The sequence below is a fragment of the Peromyscus leucopus genome, chromosome 5 (genome assembly GCF_004664715.2).
Source record: "Peromyscus leucopus breed LL Stock chromosome 5, UCI_PerLeu_2.1, whole genome shotgun sequence".
Taxonomy (NCBI): Eukaryota; Metazoa; Chordata; class Mammalia; order Rodentia; family Cricetidae; genus Peromyscus; species Peromyscus leucopus.
The window spans coordinates 82,284,194-82,308,417 of NC_051067.1; the positions used below are offsets into that span (position 1 = coordinate 82,284,194).

General features: G+C 35.5%; 1 protein-coding gene across 17 annotated transcripts in view; it reads left to right on the forward strand.

Moving 5' to 3' along the window:
- Positions 1-24,224, forward strand: part of Chd9 (chromodomain helicase DNA binding protein 9) — a 229,473-nt gene that overhangs the window by 144,012 nt on the left and 61,237 nt on the right. For all 17 annotated transcript variants that reach the window (XM_037206078.1, XM_028871524.2, XM_028871530.2 and 14 more), the window contains 12 exons: positions 1,243-1,389; positions 2,074-2,142; positions 2,221-2,276; positions 3,436-3,553; positions 7,581-7,667; positions 8,521-8,658; positions 10,288-10,409; positions 14,247-14,490; positions 18,908-19,084; positions 22,225-22,368; positions 22,483-22,738; positions 23,529-23,739. In XM_037206078.1, coding sequence (XP_037061973.1) covers positions 1,243-1,389; positions 2,074-2,142; positions 2,221-2,276; positions 3,436-3,553; positions 7,581-7,667; positions 8,521-8,658; positions 10,288-10,409; positions 14,247-14,490; positions 18,908-19,084; positions 22,225-22,368; positions 22,483-22,738; positions 23,529-23,739 — 1,769 coding nt within the window. The remainder of the gene's footprint in view (positions 1-1,242; positions 1,390-2,073; positions 2,143-2,220; positions 2,277-3,435; positions 3,554-7,580; positions 7,668-8,520; positions 8,659-10,287; positions 10,410-14,246; positions 14,491-18,907; positions 19,085-22,224; positions 22,369-22,482; positions 22,739-23,528; positions 23,740-24,224) is intronic.

Consider the following 24,224-nt stretch of genomic DNA (forward strand, 5'->3'; position numbering starts at 1 on the left):
GTTTTGTTATGGTTGTGAAAATAATGAAAAAGCTCCCACACAGATAATATTGCAGAAACCATTGGTAGAATAAATATATGGGCTATTTTCTGATTCAACTTTTGAGGAATGTCAGGAAAATTACTCTGCATAAAAGGAAATGGTGCAGGAAAAGCAAGAAGGATTGGATTCACCCAGTACACTGCTGCTGCCCAGTAGACTAGTTGGCTGAGACTCCTCCACCCAAAAGGTTCATGGAAGTACAAGAACACTTAAAAAAGTCATTTTTTATTCTGAAACCAACCTGAGTTTTAAGTTTGGGGTTTGTTTGTTTGTTTGTTTTTAGTGAAAACATAAAAATTGGTATAATTTTGTTTTGAAAAATTCTCCTTGAATTATAAACTGTCAAAACAGGTATTAGATAATTAGGGAGTTGGTTCTAATTCAAAATTAGACTATTAAAAAGACCTATTACTGCAAGTACTACCTTTAAAAGGTTTCTGTTGTATGATTGTGCCCTTTTTTTTTTTTAATGCCCCCCCCATCTGAGGACTAAACCCAGGGCCTTGCGCTCTTCCACTGAGCTAAATCCCCAACCCCGCCCTTTTTTAAATGTTAAAAAAACTAGTAAAGCTAGTGAAAAACTAAATTTAATTATACATGATCATTTTTATATGTTTAATCTAAAACATTTTATTTTTTATTGTAAATATTTTTGTATGCTTTAGAGAATACTTAATTTATTCTGTGTTTATGCCCCAAATATTTAACAAATAATCATTTGATCTAACTTTTAGGTTTGGGGCAAATGTATTAAATTATTGATAGTTTAAAATATGTATTGTCTAAGGAGTAAATTAATAATTCAATAAGATAACCTTTTATTTTCGTAATTGTTCATAAAGAAAACTAATCCAGTAATAAAGATATTACTGATAGAACACTGCCTTTCCAAGCTGTGAACTAGTTGAAAACAAAACCAGGTCTTTGTATTCTTAACTTTTAAAGAAAAACAAACAAGGGGGGGTCACTATATTTTCATATTTGAAATTATGGGAGGTAAAGCTTTGGGAAGAGTGTGAACTCATGGCCATGGGCATGTTATATATAGCCTTTAGTCAGAAAAAGACAAAGAGATGAATGTTGCATATATTTTTGAATTTTTTCTAAGAAATCACCAACATAAAGAGTAATATTCTTTAAATCTCTGCTAAAGATTTTAAAAATAATTTATATAAATCAGATCCTTATGGTTCATTACAGAAAAGAAGATCAAATCGACAAATTAAGAGGAAAAAATATGCAGAAGATGCAGAAGGAAAACAATCTGAAGAGGAGATCAAAGGCGCTATGAAAACAAAGAAGAATTCAGCTCCTCTGCCTGCTGAACAACCTTTGCAGTTATTCGTGGTAAGACTGCTATTTAAACCATCACACCAGGAATTCATGCTACCCTGTCTTCTTCATTTCCATGTCTAAATTATTACCATAAGGTCTATATTTCTATTTTTTTTATTTTTCTTGTGTGCATCATGAGCCAAACATTTAGCCACTACCTGTTTGAGTTGAAACCTTGGGCAGGTATTTATCTTGCGTACACCTGAATTTCCTAATTTGTACAGTGGAAATGGTGATGGTGGAGGGATTGGAGATGAAGAAGCACAGTGTGGTTCCTAAAAGGGTAGTGATTCCCTAAAATGTCAGATGATGACAAGGGCAACAAAGGCAGTAATAAGACTTCCTTCCTTCCTTCCTTCCTTCCTTCCTTCCTTCCTTCCTTCCTTCCTTCCTTCCTTCCTTCCTTCCTTCCTCTCCTTCCTTCCTCCTCCCTCCCTCCTCCTCTCCTTCTCTCTCTTCTCTTTCTTTCTTTCTTTCTTTTCTTTCTTTCTTTCTTTCTTTCTTTCTTTCTTTCTTTTTCTTTCTTTCTTTCTTTCTTTCTTTCTTTCTTTCTTTCTTTCTTTCTTTTTCTTTTTTTCTTTCGTTCATTCTTAGTATTCCCCATAGTGCTCAGTCTTAGTACTACATTGATATTTGTTGAATGATGCTTATTTTTTTTGAGAATATATTCCATCATATTTTTTTTTCTCCTTATAGGAAAATCCAAGTGAAGAAGATGCTGCAATTGTAGACAAAATACTATCTTCTAGAATTGTAAAAAAGGAAGTAAGTAATGGTACAATATACTTTACACTTTATATTTTATGTCCTGTTTGAATCACAGTTATTAATTTTAATTTTTAGATATCGTCTGGAGTTATGCTTGATATAGAAGAATTTTTTGTGAAATACAAAAACTAGTAAGTATTTGAATTAAAAATTATGAAATGGTGTTTAACTTTAAATATGAATTATTTAATTTGTAAATATATTGAGTTATAATTAATATATTTTCATTTTATCTACATTTTAATGAAAATGTTCATTTCTTATAAGAACACAATCATTAAAAAGTAAAAAGGCTGTATTTGATAACCTTTTATGGCCAGGTGTGGTAGCACATACCTTTTAATCCAAGCACTTGGGAGTCAAGATATCTGAGTTCAAGGCCAGCCTCATCTATAGAGCTAGTTCCAGGATAGCCAAGGCTACACAGAGAAATCCTGTTTCTGAAAACAAAAAACAAAAAAACAACAAACAAAAAAAGAATGTTAAGATTGAATTTTTTGAAATTATATCAAAATGTAAGAATCTTTATAAAATATGATTTTATAATACCATTAATTTTAATACCATTAATAATAATATAATGATTTATAATAATTTTATAAATACCATAGGTATTTATCCCTTTTCTATTTTGAGCTTTTCAGGTTTATTATTTTTATGCACAACAATTGATCTTTAGGTTGCTACATGAAATTTGTACACTGATGACTTCACTTTAAGGTTTTAAATTTCTGTATTGGTCATAGGTGAATTAAATCAATGGAGTCAGCAGTTATAAGAAATGTATTCCTTTTGTATAGTTTCCAATTTTTCTCCATACTTTGATTAAATCTTTCATAAAAATTATGTTGGTTTTAATGCATATAGCTTTTTTTTTGGAGACAGGGTTTCTCTGTAGCTTTGGAGTCTGTCCTGGACTACCTCTGTAGCCCAGGCTGGCCTCGAACTCACAGAGATCCACCTGCCTCTGTCTCCCGAGTGCTGGGATTAAAGGCATGCGCTACCACCGCCCGGCGCATATAGCTTTTTGATCATGACAAAATCAATATCATAAAATAATAAGTCATATTTTAGAAACAGTTTTTGGTCAGTTGATCACTCTTTCCATATGACAAACTGTAACTCCTTGACTACAATTTCTGTAGCATTTATGGATCAAAATGCATGTTTTAACAGTCTTGTGGAATCTATTAAAATTGATAATATTTTTGCATCGGAATTTATAATTAAATATACATATGAAGAAACTCTTCTGTATATTCTAATATGTTGTTTTTATAAAACTTTTAGCTCTTATCTCCACTGTGAATGGGCCACAGAACAGCAACTTCTGAAAGATAAAAGGATCCAGCAGAAAATCAAACGATTCAAGCTAAGACAAGCGCAGAGGGCACATTTTTTGGCAGACGTAAGGAAAAGCTTTCCTGAATTTGGTATTATTTATCAAAATTTTGAGGATGGAGCTAGCACTGCAATTCAGTGGTAGAATATTTGTGTAGCCTACCCAAAACCCTGAATTCAATTTTCAGAACTGTAAAACAAAGCATTGCTTATTTACAATTCCAGTGTTAATAGTTGGTCATAAATGTTATCTACCTGTAGTATTTTTCTCTTCCCAAAATTAGCTGAAAATTTACAAAATCAGAGCTGTAATAGGTAAGCATAGTGATGCATGTCTTTTATCTTAGGAGTCAGGAACAGATCTCTGTTAGTGTGTGGCCAGCGTGGTCTCCATAGCAGTTTTAGGTAGCCAGGGCTACCGAGTGAGTGCCTGTCTTTTAAAAAATAATAGAAAAGCACTGATGTTCAGTGGCAGTTAATGCTTGTATTTTTAAACTAGCATGTGTTTTGTTGATTAGAGTTGAATGTGGATATGTTAATATCACAAGGCATTTTTCAGTGTGTTCTTTATGTAATGGAAGTAATGATGCAGCAAATAAGTGGGAAGCATACTTTTTATTATGTGAAACATTGCATATTTATCATGAACTTGGGTGTAAATATGTATGGCATCAGTGAAAAGGGTGTGTTTACTTCTAGGCCTTGCTGAATGGCCTGATGCCCTTCTCGAATTTTTTTCTATTTCTTTGATATCTTTATTTTTTGGTCAGATCTCCTATGTTGCTCCAGGTAGCCTGGAGCTCACTGTGTGTACATTCAGTTATGAGTAGATCAGGATGGTCCTCAACTTGCCGTGGTCATCCTGTCTCTGTGTACACCACTCCCAGCTTTGTGGGTTCTTTTTTAAGGTTTGTTAGACTTTAAACTCTAGCTTGAAAAAGATAGTTACTAAACCAGCACAACAAATTCTCACATGCATTTTACCTCTATTTTTTTCATATTCACTTTAATTTCAGTTATTGTCTCAACATTTTCCTATCATACACGTAAATTTTTTCCTTTCACATTTGAACATATTTATAGTATTTATTCTCTTATATAAACATAGTGCAGTTATTATTTCATCAATAGGCCTTATTTACATTTCACTAATTATTTATTGTACCAGGACTCCTTTTTTGGCTTTTTGAGACAGGGTTTCTCTGTGTAGTTTTGGTGCCTGTTCTGGACCTCGCTCTGTAGACCAGGTTGGCCTTGAACTCACAGAGATCCACCTGGGTCTGCCCCCGAGTACTGGGATTAAAGGTGTGCACCACCATACCCAGCTCATTCTTGGACATTTTTGAAGAGTCTATTTTGTTCTTATTCTTTATTCTTTATTTGAAAAAAACAAAACAAAACATGGGAATAGTTCATTTTCCTTCTTCATGGATCCTGTTACATAGTCCATGGTAGTTATTTGTTTCAGATGTTATACCTGGCCAGGGTGTAGCTTGATCATTGATTGAAGATAGTACCTGCTAGATTTGTCCTGTGTAGCCTTGGATAGCCTGGAGCTTGCTTTTTAGATCAGTCAGGCCTAGAACTCTAAGACCCACCTGCATTTACCTCTCCCTCCAGAATGCTGAAGTTAGTGTTAGGCATTATACCCAGCTCTTTCTTTGCAATCATTAAAAGTCTCTAAAAATTTGGTTACCCTGAAGACATGTAACATTTTATGCATGTTGGGAGTTTTTCTATTCCTCCAGAATCTTTGACTTTCAGTCTGGAAATTTTAATAATTAGTAATCTTACAAGTACTTAAATATCATTGAATTTTTCACGAAGATAATTTTTCTTTTCAGCTGACTCAGGTGCATAATAAGTAAGACCTATATGATTTTTTTTCTTTTCAGCATTTGAAATTTCTTTTTATTATTGAACTATATTTAACAAAAATTGCATGTTTTTAATGTCCACAATTGAATGTTTAGCTTTATGGAACATCATGAAATAATCACCTCAGACAAATGGGTATATCCATCATAGAAAAATAGTTACCACTTTCTCTTCTCCTTTTTTCCATTCTGAAAATACCATTTTTGTGTTGGGTTATGCACATTGTTATCAGGTAAATCCAGTATCAGGAGTGGTTTGATCTTAAGGCCCAGCATAGAGCCCTCTGCTTGTGCATTTGCATTTAAGCAGCTGAGAGGCAATTCAAGCCGAGCGGGCTGTGGAAAATAGGCTTTCAAAGATGTGTAGGAATTGCTTGAGCAGATGAAAGACACAGCAGCAGTGTAGTCAGCAGAGAGGAAGCTGAGGGCAAAATCAGATGGCTGTGACAGAATATGGAGTGCTTTGTGGTTTGGGAAAACATTGTATTGTACTTCTGTAGCAGGAAATCTGGGTTAACGTTCTGTTAAGTTTAGGAAGTGGTGCTTCAGGAAAAGGAAAGATCCTGTTTATTCTTCAGGAATGAATGTGGACCTCGTCTTTCCTTCTTTCCTCGTTCCTTCTTCCCTTCCTTCTTTCCTTCCTTCCTTCCTTCCTCCTCCTTTTTTTTTTTTTAAATGAATGTGGACCTTAGCCTCAAATAGGAAGAATCAGTGAAGGGTTTTAAGCAAGGGAGGCAATATATGCAATTTGTGTTTGAGAAAGATTGTGTACACTAGGGATAATAAAAAATTTATTTGAGAAGTCGAGGCAGAAGCTCAGAGACTCCTTAGAAGGGACTGTAAAATTCTACATTAGGGGATAGGGAGGTGGGTCATTCATCAAGAGGACTTGTTGCTCTTACAGAGGGCCCTGGTTTGGTTCCTGGAACCCACATGATTTCACAACTATCCTTAAATCCAGTTCCCAGGGTCTAACTTCCCCTTTCTGTTATCTGCAGGCTCCAGGCATGCACATAGTACATATACATACATGAAGGCAAAACATAGACACACAAAAATAAATGAATTTAAAAGTTTAAAAGATTCGTGGGAGAAGTGACACCGTGAGGATAAGAAAGAAGATCCCAATTTGAGTTAGTTTTAAAGGAGAGACTGTAGCTGGGTGGTGGTGGTGCATACTTGAGAGGCAGAGGCTGGTGGATCTCTGAGTTTCAAGTGAGCTTGGTATGCAGAGTAAGCTCCAGGACAGCCAAAGTTACACAGAAAAACCCTGTCTCAAAAACCCAAAAAGTAAAGACCCGAAAGGAGAGACTGAGGTCAATATATATGTTGCAGTGGTAGAGTACAAGTACTACATGACCAAGACCCTGCGTTTGATCTCGAGCACCGTATACACATACACAGAATCTATACAAAAACCAACACATTAGCAAATGACAGTAATACCACTTAATTTAAGAGGATCATGAGTTTGAACTGAATTTGGACAATATAGCAAAACCCAGTTTTACACAAGCACACACATGTATGTGTGCATATGCATGCATGCTCATACACACAGATAGAATGTGCACATCACCAATTTGTTGATTTATTTATTTTGGATTTTTGGAACAGGGTTTCTTTATGTAGTCCAGGCTGTCCTGAAACTCTCTCACTAGACCAAGCTGGCCTTGAACTCCAAGATACTCCTACATCTGCCTCCCAAGTACTGGGATAATAGGCACGCACTACCATCCCCAGCTACAAATTGCGGTTTTATGCTTTATTAGGTATCATAGGGTAAAGGAGGGAAAAGAAATCTAGCATCACTTCTCCATTTTGGCAACTGTGAATGTGGAGCAGAGAGAGCTGTGTTTCCACTTACCAGTTCAATTTGATGTTTATGTAGCCACATACCTAGTTGGTGTTCAGTTATATAGGTGTATTTGAAGAAAAGACCATACATAAAGGTGAGGAGTATGATAAAGTGACAGCTGCAATGTGAGGCAGAATGTGGAGTCATTGGTCTTCACGTCTTACTACTAAAGCAAAGTTGCAAAGGAAAGGTGCACAGGCTACTTTTAGAGCTTTGAACATATCTGCTAGAATAGGATACTTACCTGGAATACATTATTTTTTAGTCCTATTAGTTTACTTGTATTACTTACAACATGTTTTTATTTATGTCTTTCTACTTTTTCCTCAGACATCATTAAATTTACTTTTTAATTTTAGATGGAAGAAGAACCCTTTAACCCAGACTATGTTGAAGTAGACAGAATATTGGAAGTTTCTTTTTGTGAAGATAAGGATACCGGTGAGGTAATTATTCCGTTAAAATAGTTTCTAGGGGTTGAGAGATGGTTCAGCAGTTAAGAGCACTGGTTGCTAGTCTAGAGGATCCATTTCAATTCCCAGCACCCACATGGTTATTATGGCTACCACTGTCTTTAACTCCAGTTTCAGGGGATCCAACACCCTCTTCTGGCATTCAAGGGCACCAGGTATATATATGGTATACAACATATGTGAAGATAAAGATATACATTAAAATAAATAAAATTGGAAGAAAATCTAAGAGAGAAGAAGATAAGGCTGGTAGTTAAGAGCACTGGCTGCTCCTGTAGAGGACCCTGGTTCAGTTCCCAGAACCCACATGGTAGTTCACACCACCTATATAATTCAAGTTACGGGGAATCCAGTGCCATCTTCTGGCTTCCATGCGTACTAGTTGTACACTTAGAACACATACATATATGCACTCAAACACTCATGTACATGAAATAAAAATAAATAAATCTAAAAAATTCTTTTCTAAGAAATAACTTAGTTTCTAAATATTCAAACCTACTACACTTGTGAAAATAAATCTAACACGTAAACCACATTTTAGAGGACCCAAGTTCAGTTGCCAGCACACACATGGTGCCTTAACACTGCCTAAATCCAGTGTCAGAGGCTCTGATACCCTCTATTGATCCCTGGAGACACCTGGCATGCTCATGGTACACATACATACATGGAGATGCCCAGACATACACATAATTAAAAAAAATAGTTACTTTGTTTTTTTTTGATGCGTGTTAGTATATATTTAAGTTGTTTTAGAAATATTTCCTAATTAAACTATTTACTTCTTTACAAGTGGTAAAATGAAAAACAATTCCTTTTTTAGGCTGTTATTTACTACCTGGTAAAGTGGTGCTCATTGCCATATGAAGATAGCACCTGGGAATTAAAAGAAGATGTGGATATTGCAAAAATTGAAGAGTTTGAACAACTGCAGGCTTTAAGGCCTGACACAAGACATTTGGTGAGAGCCTTTCTTAGGTAGCTTTTTAAGGTCTTAGCCCTTTCTGTTTAGCGGGTTTAAGGTTATCTTCAGTTTTGGTATGTGGATTCACAACCAAAGCTTTTTGCATCTAAGCATCTACTTTCTTAGATCCATAGCCCTAACTTTCAGTTAATACAGTCCTTGGTGTACAATCGATACAATATTCTTCTAAATTGCTACATAGTATCCCATGCAACTAATTTAGCTCTTCTCCATTGATAGATAATGCTAGGGTTTGTTTTTGTTTTTGCTATTATAAATAATGCTTCATTGAATATTAAGCCCTTACATAGATTTTGAGAGATTAGAAATTAATTTGTTTGAATAAATATACATTTAGGATTTCACTAAGTATCTCTTTATAAATTCCATTTCCACCAAAATGTTCCAGTTAACAGTCTCCCTGGCTGGGTGGTGGTGGTGCACATCTTTAATCCTACAAATGTAGAAGCAGGGCTGGTCTACATAGTGAGTTCCATGACAACCAGGGCTATACAGACAAACCTGTCTCTAAAATCAAAACAAAGCAATATAAAAAATCCCACATAGTTCTCCCTGTCTCTGAATTTAAGTTTCTTATCGACTTTCTCAGATCATTCATATAAATTTTACTGTCTAAATTCTATCTCTTAACATTCTTAATTCTCCATCAAACAAAAAATTCAAATCAAGCCTACTTTTTCATTATTTTCTCTAAGCCAATTATTAATCATAACTATACAACTCATCTGTTTCCATACTAACTTTATTTCCTTTTAAGAACCTAAAATGTTTTCATTGCATGGGTTAGTTGGATTAACTGTATTATTTCTGTATTATAAATGGTGAAACTGGAGCTGGAATATTGCTTATATTACCATTATTGCTAAACGATAATACTACCCTGGAGCTTTACACATTATTCTCTGGCAATCTTCGTTCTTCCTCACCCTCTGCTCACATACTTGGTAGCTGAGGCAGATTGGCAGTGAAACATTGTGTGGGAGCCCTTACCTACTTTGCTAAGCTTTGACAGCAGTCTGTAAGCCAACTAGTCAACATTCTATAATTCCCATCTTGATGACATTTTTCCTTTCCTTGCTTAATTATTTCTTATTTGAGCCTACAATACAGTGTTGATAGTAGTTTTTGTTACAAAAGAACATTTACCTTTTTGTGATGCCTTTTTCTGTATCTACTAAACTTCCCTTTATTTCTTTTGTTTTCTTAATCTGATTGATTTAAAACTTTAAACCTAATTGGCTATTCCTTGTAAAAACCCTAGTTTAATGTATTGCCCTTTTAAAACTGTCCATTTAGTGAAAATTCTGTTAAGAAAATTTAAATATCTGTTCATGAAAAATATTGATGTGTAGTTCCTTTTCATGTGATATCACCTGATTTTAGCATCACGGCTTCACAGAATGAAATACAATGTGAGCCTTGTTCTATTTTCTGAAGGCGTCTTAAGTAGCATTGACTGGACACTTAAATACTAGGTAAAGTTTTGTCATATACTGTATGCTTTGGCTTCTAGGTTCTTTTAAAGGCAAGGTTTCTTGCCATGAGTAAGTTGTGTGGAAGGTAAACATCTGAAATGCATCATTCATTTTATTTTTGTTCACAAAGGATCGACCTCCCTCTAATATTTGGAAGAAAATAGATCAATCCAGGGACTATAAAAATGGTAATCAACTCAGGGAATATCAACTAGAAGGACTCAACTGGCTTTTGTTCAATTGGTATAATAGGTATGTAGTATATTGTAAGATGATGTCAGTGTATTCATTTTTATGTATATACCAAAATATGTAATTTAAATAGGTACTTATGTTGATGTACTGTTTGTGTCAGGAAGTTTTTATTATTTAAAATGAAGATACCTCAAAAAATGTTATGATGCCAGTTTTAACATTGCTTCCTTTAAGTATATATCACGCACATGCTTGTTGTGGAATATTATTTTAAGGTAGGTTACATTTGTTTATGGTTTGGAACATTTTTTTAATGACATAAAGGTGTGTTGCATCCGTCTATGTTGCATTTATTTAACTCTGTGAAGCTGTGTTACTGTGCCTGTCTAAAACACCTGATGGTCTAATAAAGAGCTGAACAGTCAATAGCAAGGCAGGAGAAAAGATAGGTGGGGCTGGCAGCCAGAGAGAACATATAGAAGGAGAAATCTGGAGAGAGGAAGATCAAGGAACAAGAAAGGGGAGAAGGGGAGGAAGACACCTTGGGCCAGCCACCCAGCCATACAGCCATACAGTCACACAGTCATACAGCCAGACACGGAGTAAGAAGTAAAGAAAAGGTATATAGAATTAAGAAAGGTAAAAGCCAAGAGGCAAAAGATAGACGAGCTAATTTAAGAAAAGATGGTTAGGCATTCCTAAGTAATAATAAGTCTCCATGTGTGTATTTATTTGGGAGCTGGGTGGTGGGTCCCCCAAGGGTTTGTTTGATTAATAATTAAATTTGAAATAACTTTCCTATAGTCTCAAACTATCCACTGAATTTTAGCTTTTCAACATACAATTTATGTCAACAATTGCAGCTGTAAAGTGAGCTGTATATAAATGCATGTAGAAATTATATAGAACTGTAATATTAAAATTTCAAATGACATAGACTGTGAGCAATTAATGAGTGAACATAAAATTATGGGAACATAACAATGAATTGTTCAAAATACTTTTTAGAACATATCTCAAGTAATTTATTGAAGTAAAAAAAAATTTCAAAGGAGTTAAAAGGTAGTACCATAAGTAAGAAAGAAGTTTAAGTATAGTACTATGTACAGACTATCAAATAAAGTTGCTACTAGACATGATAGCAAAAATGTAATGGTTATTATTTGAAAAATCCATTTTCCCTGTTTTAATTCTCATCCCTTTGTTCTGAGTTGTTACACTTAGTTGTGTTGAGTTATGTGGTTCAGTTAGGTAGTATGAGAATGACCTGCTAGCCCATGCAGTGTTCTCTTCTCTGATTTATGCTTTCTAAATATTGATCATTATTTCCTTCTAGAGAATCATTCAAGTAAAATAATAATACATTTTTATATTGCCTGGTTTAAACTTTCACAATTTTCCTCTGACTCCTTATCATACTTTGTTCTGGTCCCTCTCTGTATGTGACTGCTTCATAAAGAAACCAGAGACAATAAGCTTCAAATTCTCAAATTCTTGCCTGCTTTCATGTCCAATTCTTCTAGCACTTCTCAAATTTAGCCATTCATAGCTCTGACCTCATGTGTCACAACTCTTCAGGCTGTCTTGTAGTCCAGTCTTCAGTAAGGTGTCCTCTTGAATATCTTCAGGCTATGCTGGAAGACGTTTCTACCTAAATCTATCTATTTGGGCATTTATTTATAAAACTGAAATAGAAAACTGCTTTTCCTACTAATTACCTCTAGGCCCCTTTGTGTGTTCTGTGCTAAACTAGAGCTCCCTGTTCACTTCCTCATCCCCAGTTTTCTTTTCAATCTGTTACAGTATAGATTTCTATTGTTTGTTTGTTTACTTGATAGACTATGTTGGTCTAAAATTCACTGTGTAGACCAGGCTAGCCTCAAATTCATGATAGTCCCTCTGTATTAGTCCCATCAGGTTTACAGGCATGTTTCTCTATATCCAGCTTTGGACTTTGTTTCAGTTGTTTCTCTGAAATTTCCTAATTAATGGAATATTCTTAACCTCCAATTCCCCTCTCCTGTGTTAAATATATACAAATTGCCATTTCTTCCTTTAAACTTTCTTCCCATTCTTATTTTCAACACCTTCTACAGTGTGACTCCAAGATCTTTAGCATCTCTGTGATTCTTACTTTCAGCAGTTTGCTGGTTCCTCTTCTATATTTTATCTGTTACTTTTTCCCCCATGCCCGAGATTTTTATCTTTAATTCATTTCCCCGATTCCATACTTTTTCTCCCTTAGCCATCTCAACTTGCTACCCCTTCCCCCATTTAGACTAGCCAATATTTTAATGGCTCTATAACTTTATCCCTAAGGCCTTGAATTATGATCCCATATTTTTTGTCTTTAGCTACCTGAATATGTGATACAACAGTTTCTTTTGATATGTAACTGATTTGAAATTGATCTTACTTTCTATTTTCTACATATCAGACTTGTTCTTTCCCATATTTCCTACATGATTAATAATGATACATTTCATTTACTCACTTAAACTCAAGTCTGGGTATTACCCCATACATGTAGTTGGTGAATAAGGCCAAGTCATCATAATTTTGGCATGTTCTGCCTTAACTACTACTTTAGTCCCTGTGCCTGAACTTTCTTCCCTGTATTATTATAGTACCTTGTCAATTAGGCCCAAATTTCTAGTACTTTACTCTCTGCTATCTACCATAGCAGGAGAGTAAATAGCTTACAATAATTACAAACTTAATTCTATTGTATTTTTAAAAAATTGTTAGTGCCTGATTTATGTAACATAGTGCTGTCTAATCTCTTCTATTCATGGCTTTACTAACCTCTCCTCCCTTCTCCTTCCCCATGTTGATCATGTTAAGCAACTGTTGGTCTCCTAGTTGGAACTTTTTTTTTGTATGTCTGATCCTTTGCTTTGCCCTTTGAAAAATCTTATCGAAAACTGACCTGAAGCTTTCTCCTTCGTTCTAGCCAGTTTATTATTTATTGTCATATCCCTCTGAATTTCCATTAAAACATTTGCTGTTTATTCTTCACTGGCCACATATCAAAACCATCTGTGGAATTTATTTTAGAAACTGCAACTGCTTAGATCTTATTCCATACACCCTGAATCAGAATATATAGAGGAAAGACCTAGTTATCTGGGTATTTGATTTTTTTTTTTGTTTGTTTGTCTGCTTGTTTTGCAAACTATGTGGGCTCTTTTAAACTTTTTTTTTTTTTTAAGATTTATTTATTTATTATGTATACAGAAGTGAACACCAGATCTTATTGCAGATGGTTGTGAGCCACCATGTGGTTGCTGGGAATTGAACTCAAGACCTCTGGAAGAGCAGCCAGTGCTCTTAACCTCTGAGTCATCTCTCCGGCCCTTATAAATCTTTTTCTTTTTTTTTTCAGAGCTGAGGATCAAACCCAGGGCCTTGTGCTTGCTAGGCAAGCACTCTACCACTGAGCTAAATCCCCAGCCCCTGCTATGTAGGCTCTTTTAACACAAAGCCACAGATGGTAGCCAGGGCTGAATTTGTTCTTCTAAAATAGCACATTGCACGACTATTTATGTATTTGCATCTCTAATACTATCTTGAGATAATAGAAGGTATTTAATAAATGCTTCCTGAATATTTGACATGCCTTACTTTTACCTTCTCACTCTTAAAATCAAACACTTACTGGGCAATATCTTTTTTTGATGCCATAAAAATCTTTAGTGTTCCCTTACAGGATTATAAAAAAAATTGTAATCTTGAGCTTACTCTGCTTTAGCAACTCTTTGTGTTTCTATAAATGCATGTACTTTCATTGGATCTTTGCTTCTTTTTGTATATTTATCTTTAAAACTAATAGTATTCAGAAAAGCCTGATGCTTTGTGAAAAGTATGCATGGATAATATATTTATTTATTTCAGACGAAACTGCATTTTAGCAGATGAAATGGGTCTTGGCAAAACCATTCAGTCAATTACATTTCTCTATGAAATCCTTCTGACTGGTATTAGAGGACCTTTCCTGATTATTGCACCACTTTCTACGATTGCAAACTGGGAAAGAGAATTCCGTACGTGGACTGATATCAATGTTGTGGTTTATCACGGGAGCTTGATTAGCAGACAGATGATACAGCAATATGAGATGTACTTCAGGGATTCACAGGTGTGTTATTACTGATTTTGTTTATTTTTTAAAAGATCACAGCTAAATAAGAATGTATTAGCATGTTAGCAATTTACAATTTGAAACAGATTTTAATTGCATACTTAACTCTTATGTTAAGCTCATTCGTATTTATATTGTGATAGATGTAGTAGCTCAAAAGGAATTTGTAAAGCCAGTTTACTATTTCTAGTTCACTATAGCATTGTATAAATTTATACACTATAAATGTATAAATTGATTGTTGTCTATAATTTTTAGCCATAATAATTTATTTTTCTAATTCCACTTAAATATACGTTATTTCTTGATATAACTGTCTTCAAGCACCCTCTTGTTCCTCTACTACTCTTTCTTAAGTGCTTACTCTTTGGTGACTAGGATGACATTAAATGCACATTGAAGTGAGACTTAAGATTCAGTATAGTTTGATTGTAGAGTTTTTGTTTAATTTGGTTTGTAGGCTAGCAGGGGATCTACACAGCAACATACCTGTTTAGCTTGTATGATTCCCTCTGAACACGGGAGACACAGACAGACAGGACAAACTGGAAGACTTAGACTTCCAAGTTGTGGTCTTCAATGTTAATATGAATTTTTTCTGATAAAAAAAAACTTCATTCAGAAGTAAAAAGAAAAATCAGTAAACAAAATTACACCTTTTAATTGGAACAGGTTTGGCTGGCTACCTAAGTAGCACCTAATATCTTTCCTCTCATTTATCCCTTTGTCCTAAAATAATTACTCTGCACTATGGCCATATGATGGCAGTAGAAGTCAAAACATGAGAGTGTGCATAGCCTTGTGCCTTTGCTTCCACTTGTAGCTGATTTTCTGTTAGATTTCCTGCTGAGAATGAATGAATGAATGAATGACATAGCCACATTTGTTTGTATGGCATCACTGTTCCTCCCGCTTACAAAGTTGAAACTATTGCATGTGTGTGAACTTGAGCATATGTACCATTTTTTATTTCTTAGCTATATCAAAAACTGATCCTTTTGCACTTTTATACTCTGTGGCATCTTGGATTCTAGTTTGATTCCTTTATATAGTCTATTATCCTTTATCAAACAAGTGTAGTATTATAAAGCTCTATGTTTCATTAAAAAAAAAAAATGTATAACTCCTCCCTCTCCAACCCCCCCCCCCCAGACAAGGTTTCTCTGTATAGTTTTTGGTTCCTGTCCTGGATCTCACTCTATAGACCAGGCTGGCCTCGAACTCACAGAGATCACCTGGCATGTGCCACCACTACCTGGTGCCTTTTTTTTTTTTTTTTAATATAGGAGCCTTGCTGTATAACCCAGGCTGTCCTTAAACTCATGGGAGTCTTTCCACTTGAAGCTTCCAAGTACTGGAATTAAAGGCATATGCTCCCATGCCTAGCTTCTGGATTCACTTTTTGAGAAAACACAACTAAAATTGTGAGACATTAGAGGTTTATTTTATCTAAGCTGTAACTTTAATACAAATATCATAGTTTAGTATATAGCCTAAAGCCAAGAGATTCTTGATGTATAATAAAGTGAGTGCCATATATCAAATATTATATATTATGATTAATGTTAAAGTTTCTAAAATATTAGCTGAAGAGATTTTTTTTAAATTTTGTTGATTTATTTTACACACCAACCATAGATCCCTCTCTTATCACCTCTTCCAACAGGGTAAGTTCTCCCATGGGGGGGGCTGCTATGTCCAGTACATTCAGTCGAGGCAGGACCAAGCCCCTCACGTCTTTATCAGGAGATTTTTAATTTCAAAATGACTCATAATGAACGAAATAGATCTGTACTATAAAATAAATACAGGTACAACTTTTAGAGTTAAGACTCATGAATATATTTTAATAAATTAGTTGGATATTTCCTTCTGTTTTTAGTTTTTTCGAATAGCCTAAGAGTTATAGTAGTCACAAAGCCTTGCTAAATATTTTACTCAGGAAAGAGTAGCATTTGGAAATAATATCTATGAATAATTATTTACTGTGTGTCAAGCATTCTTTTAAACAATTTACATATTCTCCTTTACTTAATCTTTATAATTGTAACCTTGTAAAATAGATTTTAATAAATCAGCTTTATACTTAAGTGAAATGAGTCATAAAGAAATTATGTGGATTGCAGTAAAAGAACATAGCACAACTGTTATTAATCAGACCCCCCCAAGAGCCCTCGTTATAATATGTATCCTGTTTTCAGGGCCTTATAAATGCCATGAATTTGTACTTTGTACCTATGATAGTAATACTCCACTGGAGCTGCTGTCTAACTTAGTGACAGTGTGTTAGAACAGTATGAGCTAAACTACAAACAAACTGACAGTAAAACTAAAAAAGAAGACACAATTCTTAACTTCTCCTTTTAATACATAAGAGTTCGTGTCTCACTTGCACTCAGAATTATTAGATTCTTAGACTTGGTCCTTTTTTACAGCACCCTAGTTACCATCTCCATTTGCACATAGCTAATGCATATCTCAAACTTAACATGTACAGGATTATAATCATTAGCTTCCTGACGTTAGTGAACAATAGCTGTACAATCTGACTGTTCAAGCCAAAGCTCTAGATGAGTGGGTCACAACCTTCCTATTACTGTGACCGTTTAATACAGTTCCTCGTGGTGTGGTGACCCCAACCATAAAATTATTTTGCTGCTACTTCATAGCTTGATTTTGTTACTATTATGAATCATAATATAACCATCTGGTATGCAGGATATCAGATATATGACCCCTGTGGGGTCATGGCCTATGGTTTGAGACCACTGCTCTAAAGTAAAGTTTTGAGTTTTCTCCATGTCTCATTCCACACCTGTAACTTAAGAGACCTGTTGCCTCTTCCTTCAAGATATATCAGACCTGGCCACTTCTGACAACAGTTTTAATGGTTCCTGTGATCCTGTCCTTGGCTGGGCATCTTTAGACCATTTCACTTCAGCAGCCACAAATTCGTAATCTTATCAAATCCCCTTGCTAGCTTCTTGTTGTGAATAAAACCTTCCTGTCAGTTTCTAGATGCTTTGGCCAGATGATCAGTTTTATAATGATCAGTTTTTAAATTGGCCTAATCTCCCCTCACCCCTCCCTACACCTGAAACAGTGTTACTATGGAGCCTTGGATGATCTGGGACTCATTAGGTAGACCCGGCTGGCTTTTAACCCATAGAGATCTACCTGCCTTTACCTTCTCTGTGCTCAGATTAAAGATGTATGCTACCACACCTGGCCTCAAATTCTTTTTTGTTGGTTTTTGTTTTGTTTTGTTTTTTTCAAGATAGGGTTTCTTTGTGTAGCCCTGGCTGTCTTTGAACTTGCTTTGTAGACCAGACTGGCCTCCAACTCAGAGATCTGCCTGCTTCTGCCTCCTGAGTGCTGAGATCAGAGGCATGCACTGCCACCACCTGGCTTTTGGCCTCAATTCTTTTCTTGAGACATTTTACTAGGATATACTTACTTGGATGTATGTTTAAATAATACACATGTGCAGACATGCTCTGTGTGTGTGTGTGTGTGTGTGTGTGTGTGTGTGTGTGTGTGTGTAACACAGGTCTTTTTTGGACTGCCAGCTCTCAAATAGTGACATGGAAATGTATTATTAATTATGAAATCTTGACCTTGATGTAGGCTTGTTCCCAATTAGCTGTTATAACTTAAATTAAACCATTTATATTAATCTATGTTCTGTCATATGGCTCGTTACCTCTCCTCCATATGGTATATCCAAATTCCTCCCCATCTTGCTGGTGAATCTCTGTCTGTCTGATTCTTCTCCTGAGTTTCTCTCTCTCCCTGGAAGTCTTGTCTATCCTCTCCTGCCTAGCTATTAGCCACTCTTTGCTAAACCAATCAGAAGGTGCCTTAGGCAGGTGAGGTAAAATAGACACATCTTCACAGTGTACAAAAAGATTATCCCACAATGTGTGTGTGTGTGTGTGTGTGTGTGTGTGTGTGTGTGTGTGTGTGTACATGTACATGGCATGTGAAAGCTGGAGCACAACTGTGGGTGTTGTCATCCCCAGGAACTCTATCTTCTTATGGAGATAGGGTTTCTCTTTGTCCTGGAGCTCAACTCAGCTAGATTCCTTGGGCTTCTCTCCCCAGGCCTCCTCCTGACTACTCTTGCCTGGTGAAACAACACTAAGCAGACTGAGTAGGCTTTTTATATAGGTGCTAGGAATTGAACTGCGGTTCTCAAGCTTGCAGAGCTAGCCAGCTTTTTTGATAGTGTCGTTGAACCGCTATCTAATATATTTCAAATAATGAAACTCTTTTTAAGTGTCTGCATATGTAAAACTGTTAATGAAAAGAAATGGTTTATAACAAATTTTATTAATACATTTTATGCCATTTAATAGGAATAAAAAGTGAAAATAAGACATTCTACCAGTGTATTGTATTTGGTAATTTCTAGGGGCGCATCATTCGAGGAGCTTACCGATTCCAAGCCATCATCACTACCTTTGAAATGATTCTTGGCGGCTGTGGAGAACTTAATGCAATTGAATGGCGGTGTGTGATAATTGATGAGGCGCACAGGTTAAAAAATAAAAATTGTAAACTTCTGGAGGGTCTGAAACTCATGAATCTGGTAAGTAACTTAATGTATCATTTTTACTTAGTTTCCTAACTAGATAGTCAAGGATCAAGAAGATTCAAAACTAGTGCTGAAACATCATTTTCAAATTTTATAGAATTGTGGGGTTTTTTTGTTTGCTTGTTTAGGTTTTTTTTTTTTTTTTTTTTTTTTTCATTTTTGGTTTTCAAAAGAGGGTTTCTCTGTGTAGCCCTGGCTGTCCTAGAACTCATTGTGTAGACCAGGCTGGCCTCAAACTCAGAGATCCACCTGCCTCTGCTTCCCAAGTGCTAGAATTAAAGGTGTGTGCCACGACCATCTGGCATGGAATTAGTGTTTTTAATTCTATCTTACTAATTGAGGTATTTTGTTTATTAGCCTTAATTAGCATATGTTATAAAACTATATCACTTTTTTAAAAAGATTCATTTATTTATTTTATGTATATGAGTGCTCTATTGAATTTTTGCCTGAAGAGGGCATCAGATCCCACTGTAGATGATTGTGAACCACCATGTGATTGCTGGGAATTGAACTCAGGACCTCTGGAAGAGCAGCAAGTGCTCTTAAACACTGAGCCATCTCTCCATCCCCTAGTAACTTATTTATTTTTATTTTATTTGTATTGGTGTTTTGCCTGCCTGTATGTCTGTGTGAGGGTGTTAGATCTTGGAATTACAGACTGGTGTGAGCTGCCGTGTGAATGCTGGGAACCTAGATCTTCTGGAAGAGCAATCAGTGCTCTTAACCGCTGAGCCATCTCTCTAGCCCCACCATACCACTTTCTAAGACCAGATTTAATTATGTATAAAATTAAAAGATGAGGGCCTCGAGAGATGGCTCAATAGTTAAGAGGACTTATTGCTGCCCCAAGTTGGATGCCAGATTTTGTTTGAATCTTAGATGGTCTTTTAACAAAACATCCAGAGTCAGGTATCAGGGTGAAAGCTGAAAGACCAGAGGAGCAGAGCAGCCAGTCACTAGTTCTTACCTCTAGGAAATCCTCAGCCTAAAGAGAGTGAGTTTCTCTTTCCTCACACCTTCTATACCTTTTTGTGTCTTGCCATATTACTTCCTGGGATTAGAGGTATTTGCCACCACTGCCTGATCGCTATGTCTTATTTAGTGGCTGGCTCTGTCCTCTGATCTCTAGGTAGGCTTTACTGGGGTACACAATATATCACCACAGTTTTTCTTATGGAGGACCTAGGTTCAGTTAACAGCACCAGTTAACATGGCTCACAACCATCAGTACCTCTACTTCTAGGGCATCCTGCATCCTATTCTAGCCTCTGTAACACCAGGCCTGCATGTGATACACATACATTCATGTAAAACATGCACACATACAATAAAATGAAAAGAATAAACCTGTAGCTATGTACTAGTGAAAAGAAAATAAGGCCACAAAATTTCAAACCTCAAATTCCTTAATTAAGAAGCTTTTTCTCACTCCACATCAAGTAAACTTCCCTTTGCAAGAGATAGTAACCTTTATAGAAAACCATAACAAATCAAAATGCAGAGTTATGGAGCCAAGTCCCCAAAGAGATAAGTCTACAATAGAACTCCTGAATTTGAGACTCTGGCATCATTGTGGAAGAGGGGTTGGGAAAATTCTAAGAGCCAGAGGAACAGGGAGTTTGCTGTAAGACAGTATCTCCTAGTAATGTCAGAGTCACACTGATGAAGCCATACCAATATGACTACCTAAACATGTGCTGAACAAGTGGATGGGGAAGGATCCTAGGCCTCAGCCTCTACAAAGAAGTAGAGGCAACTAAGGAATGCTCAGGTGGAAGAAATAGTCTCCTCCAGGGAAGAACACAGCAATTAGTTATCCAGCGCCAACTGGTCAGCTCTGGAAACATGCACACAAGCAACATTGTACAGACGGAGCAAGTTATACTTATGCATAATGAAAAAGAGGCCATGAATTTCAAAAAGAGCATGGAGGGCATATCGTAGGTTTTGAGAAGAGGAGAGGGAATGGAGAAATGGTATAATTATAAGAAAGAATTTAAAAAGAAGCCATTTCGCCAAAGTTTTCATATCAGTTATGATAGAAAAACCCAAGCCTGTTTTTCTCCATGGTACATGTGTAAGTCAGAGGACAACCTGGAGAAGTCAGTTCTTCCACCATGTGGATCTGGGGATCAAACTCAGGTCAACAAGCTTGGCTGCAAAGTCCTTTACCTTCTGAGCCCTCTTATCAACTGCCAAACCACCCTTATATGTTCATGGTATTGACTATAATGATAATAAAGGTTCTTTTTTTTTTTTTAGATTTTATTTTTTTATTATGTATACAGCATATATGACAGCAGGCCAGAAGAGGGCACCAGATCTCATTACAGATGGTTGTGAGCCACCATGTGGTTGCTGGGAATTGAACTCAGGACCTCTGGAAGAGCAGTCAGTGCTCTTAACCGCTGAGCCATCTCTCCAGCCCCGATAATAGAGGTTCTTAAGCACATATTATTGTTTGATGTTTGCTTCTTTTAAATGCAAATGTTTGAAATATTTTTATTTTTAGTTACTGTCACATAATTAGTGTTTCAATACTTGAACAAATAAGTGAGAACCACATACAATAAAAATTAAAGTGCCCGTTTTTTCACTTATGTGTGTGGACACCCATTTCAATTCTGTACCCCAATATTTACATTTGTCTGTCTTTTGAGACCAGTTCTTATCAGATATTTATGTGGAAATATGAATATCGTGAATTTAAAATTATTATCAAATCAAATTTTAAATGTTATTAAAATATTCTCCTTTTCTCTTAAAATTTGATTACATTCTATAGTTAGAAGCATATTACTGTCAACCATTTGCTTAATTAATGACCGAGTACAAAGAGACAAATAGACTTTTTGTTTTTAAAAACACCTAAATTATGTTTCTCCAAATGTTTTTTTAAATAAAAAAAAAAAAAGAACTTTTCCAGGCATGAATAGGTGAAAATAATATAGAAAGTAATAAATTGCAAGATTGGTAAAGAGTTTAATTGGGTAATACAATGCTGAATATCTTGGGGATATTGTTGCATTTTAATCAATTTGTGAATATTATAGTCAGAAACTACTTGCTTGTAATACAGTGAACATGTGATAACCTATATCAGCTTCCATTTATTTTCTTGTTTTCTGTAGGAACACAAGGTGCTCTTGACTGGAACTCCTCTCCAAAATACAGTTGAAGAACTGTTCAGTCTTCTTCACTTTCTTGAACCCTTAAGGTTTCCCTCTGAATCAACATTTATGCAAGAATTTGGAGATCTGAAAACAGAGGAACAGGTATTCAATTTTTTTTTTTTAAATAAGCACATCAAATCTTTTGTTATAGTTACTTTCTGTGGTTGAATGTGTACTGGTATTTCATATATTTCTGTTATTTTTTTTTTTATTCAGGTACAAAAACTTCAGGCTATCCTTAAACCAATGATGCTGCGACGATTGAAAGAAGATGTGGAAAAGAAATTGGCACCTAAGGAAGAGACTATTATTGAAGTAGAGCTTACTAACATTCAAAAGAAATACTATAGGGCTATTTTAGAGAAGAACTTCTCATTTTTATCCAAAGGAGCTGGACAAACTAATGTACCTAACTTGGTCAATACCATGATGGAGCTCAGGAAATGCTGTAATCATCCGTATCTTATCAAAGGTAGCTAAGGGGAGTTGCAACAGACATCTTTCTTTCCACATACAGTACTCAATAAGTATGCAAAGCACCCCTTTTGCAGCTGTGCCAGTGTTATTATTTTCTCATGCTGTTCTGAGGGCCTACAAGTGTCTCAGTGTCATGTGACTTTTGCTGTAGTCTACTTTGAGCATACCAAGTCACAAGATTAAACTGTGACAGATTGTGTCTGTCTTAGAGAATTCCTTTGGGTTCCAGGACAGCCAAGACTATGCAGAGAAACCCTGTTTCAAACAAAATAAAAGCAGAAAAGTGTGTGTGTGTTTATATATGTGCATGTTTAAAAGTGTATGCATTTTCCCCTTGGGATAGGACCACAGTTCTTCTTTATTTTGATTTTGTTGGATTTTCTTGATTGCTTTGTTTAATTTTGGTTTGGGGGTGACTTGGGGTGGGGTAGGTGGTAAGGTCTCGCTCAGTAGTGCCTGGCTGGGACAAACGCACAAGTAGTCTTCCTGCTTCAGCTTCCCATGAGTCACCGTACCCTGCAGGCCCATAGTTTTGTTCATTCTTTCCTAGAAGCATGTATTTACTATTTACTAAACAAAAATCTATATAAAGATTTTAAAAGACTTGTAAGATATTGTACGTTCAGTGAAATTAACAATGTCATGTTGGTGGGGGAATAGACACAAACTGAAATAATTCTAATAATAGCCAGTAGTTGTATATTACAGAAGTATAGAAGAGCACCAACTCTGATTTAAAGTAAAGCAGCTGGAAATTGCCTGATTTTGTCATCTTTCTCTGATAGGTGCTGAGGAGAAAATACTTGGAGAATTTAGAGATACATACAATCCATCTGCTTCTGATTTTCATCTGCAAGCAATGATCCAGTCTGCTGGTAAATTGGTCCTTATCGATAAGTTACTTCCCAAAATGAAAGCAGGAGGCCATAAAGTGCTTATCTTCTCTCAGATGGTGCGCTGCCTTGACATCCTGGAAGACTATCTTATCCATAAAAGGTATGAAAGCATACTGTGTCTTTTACCTGATTCATAAACTTTGGTATAATGTTTTTATTTTTGTTTTATTTTGTTGCTATAATTAGAACTTGTAAATTGTTCTTATATGCTCTATCTAATTTGTTTATATTTTTATCTTTTCTGATTTGTTTAATATGGGTTTGTTATTCCATTTTAGTTTCTAATTCATGACAATAAAATAATATCTCATTAGCTTAATATATTTATTTAAGTAAATAAAACACACATAGGATATTTTATGAGACTATTAGAGATTCAGTCTCTTATCAACATAATAGGAAATCAGAAATTTTAACTGTTGATTTTAATATGAAAGATTTCCATCACTTTACCTTAGTAAAGTTTCATATTCATTCATGTTATACGATTATGTAGTTCATTTGTATTGCTAGTTCCTATGGTATGTATGTATATTATGTATGTGATGTATGTGTGTATGGTGATACCTGGAGCTCACTGATTGT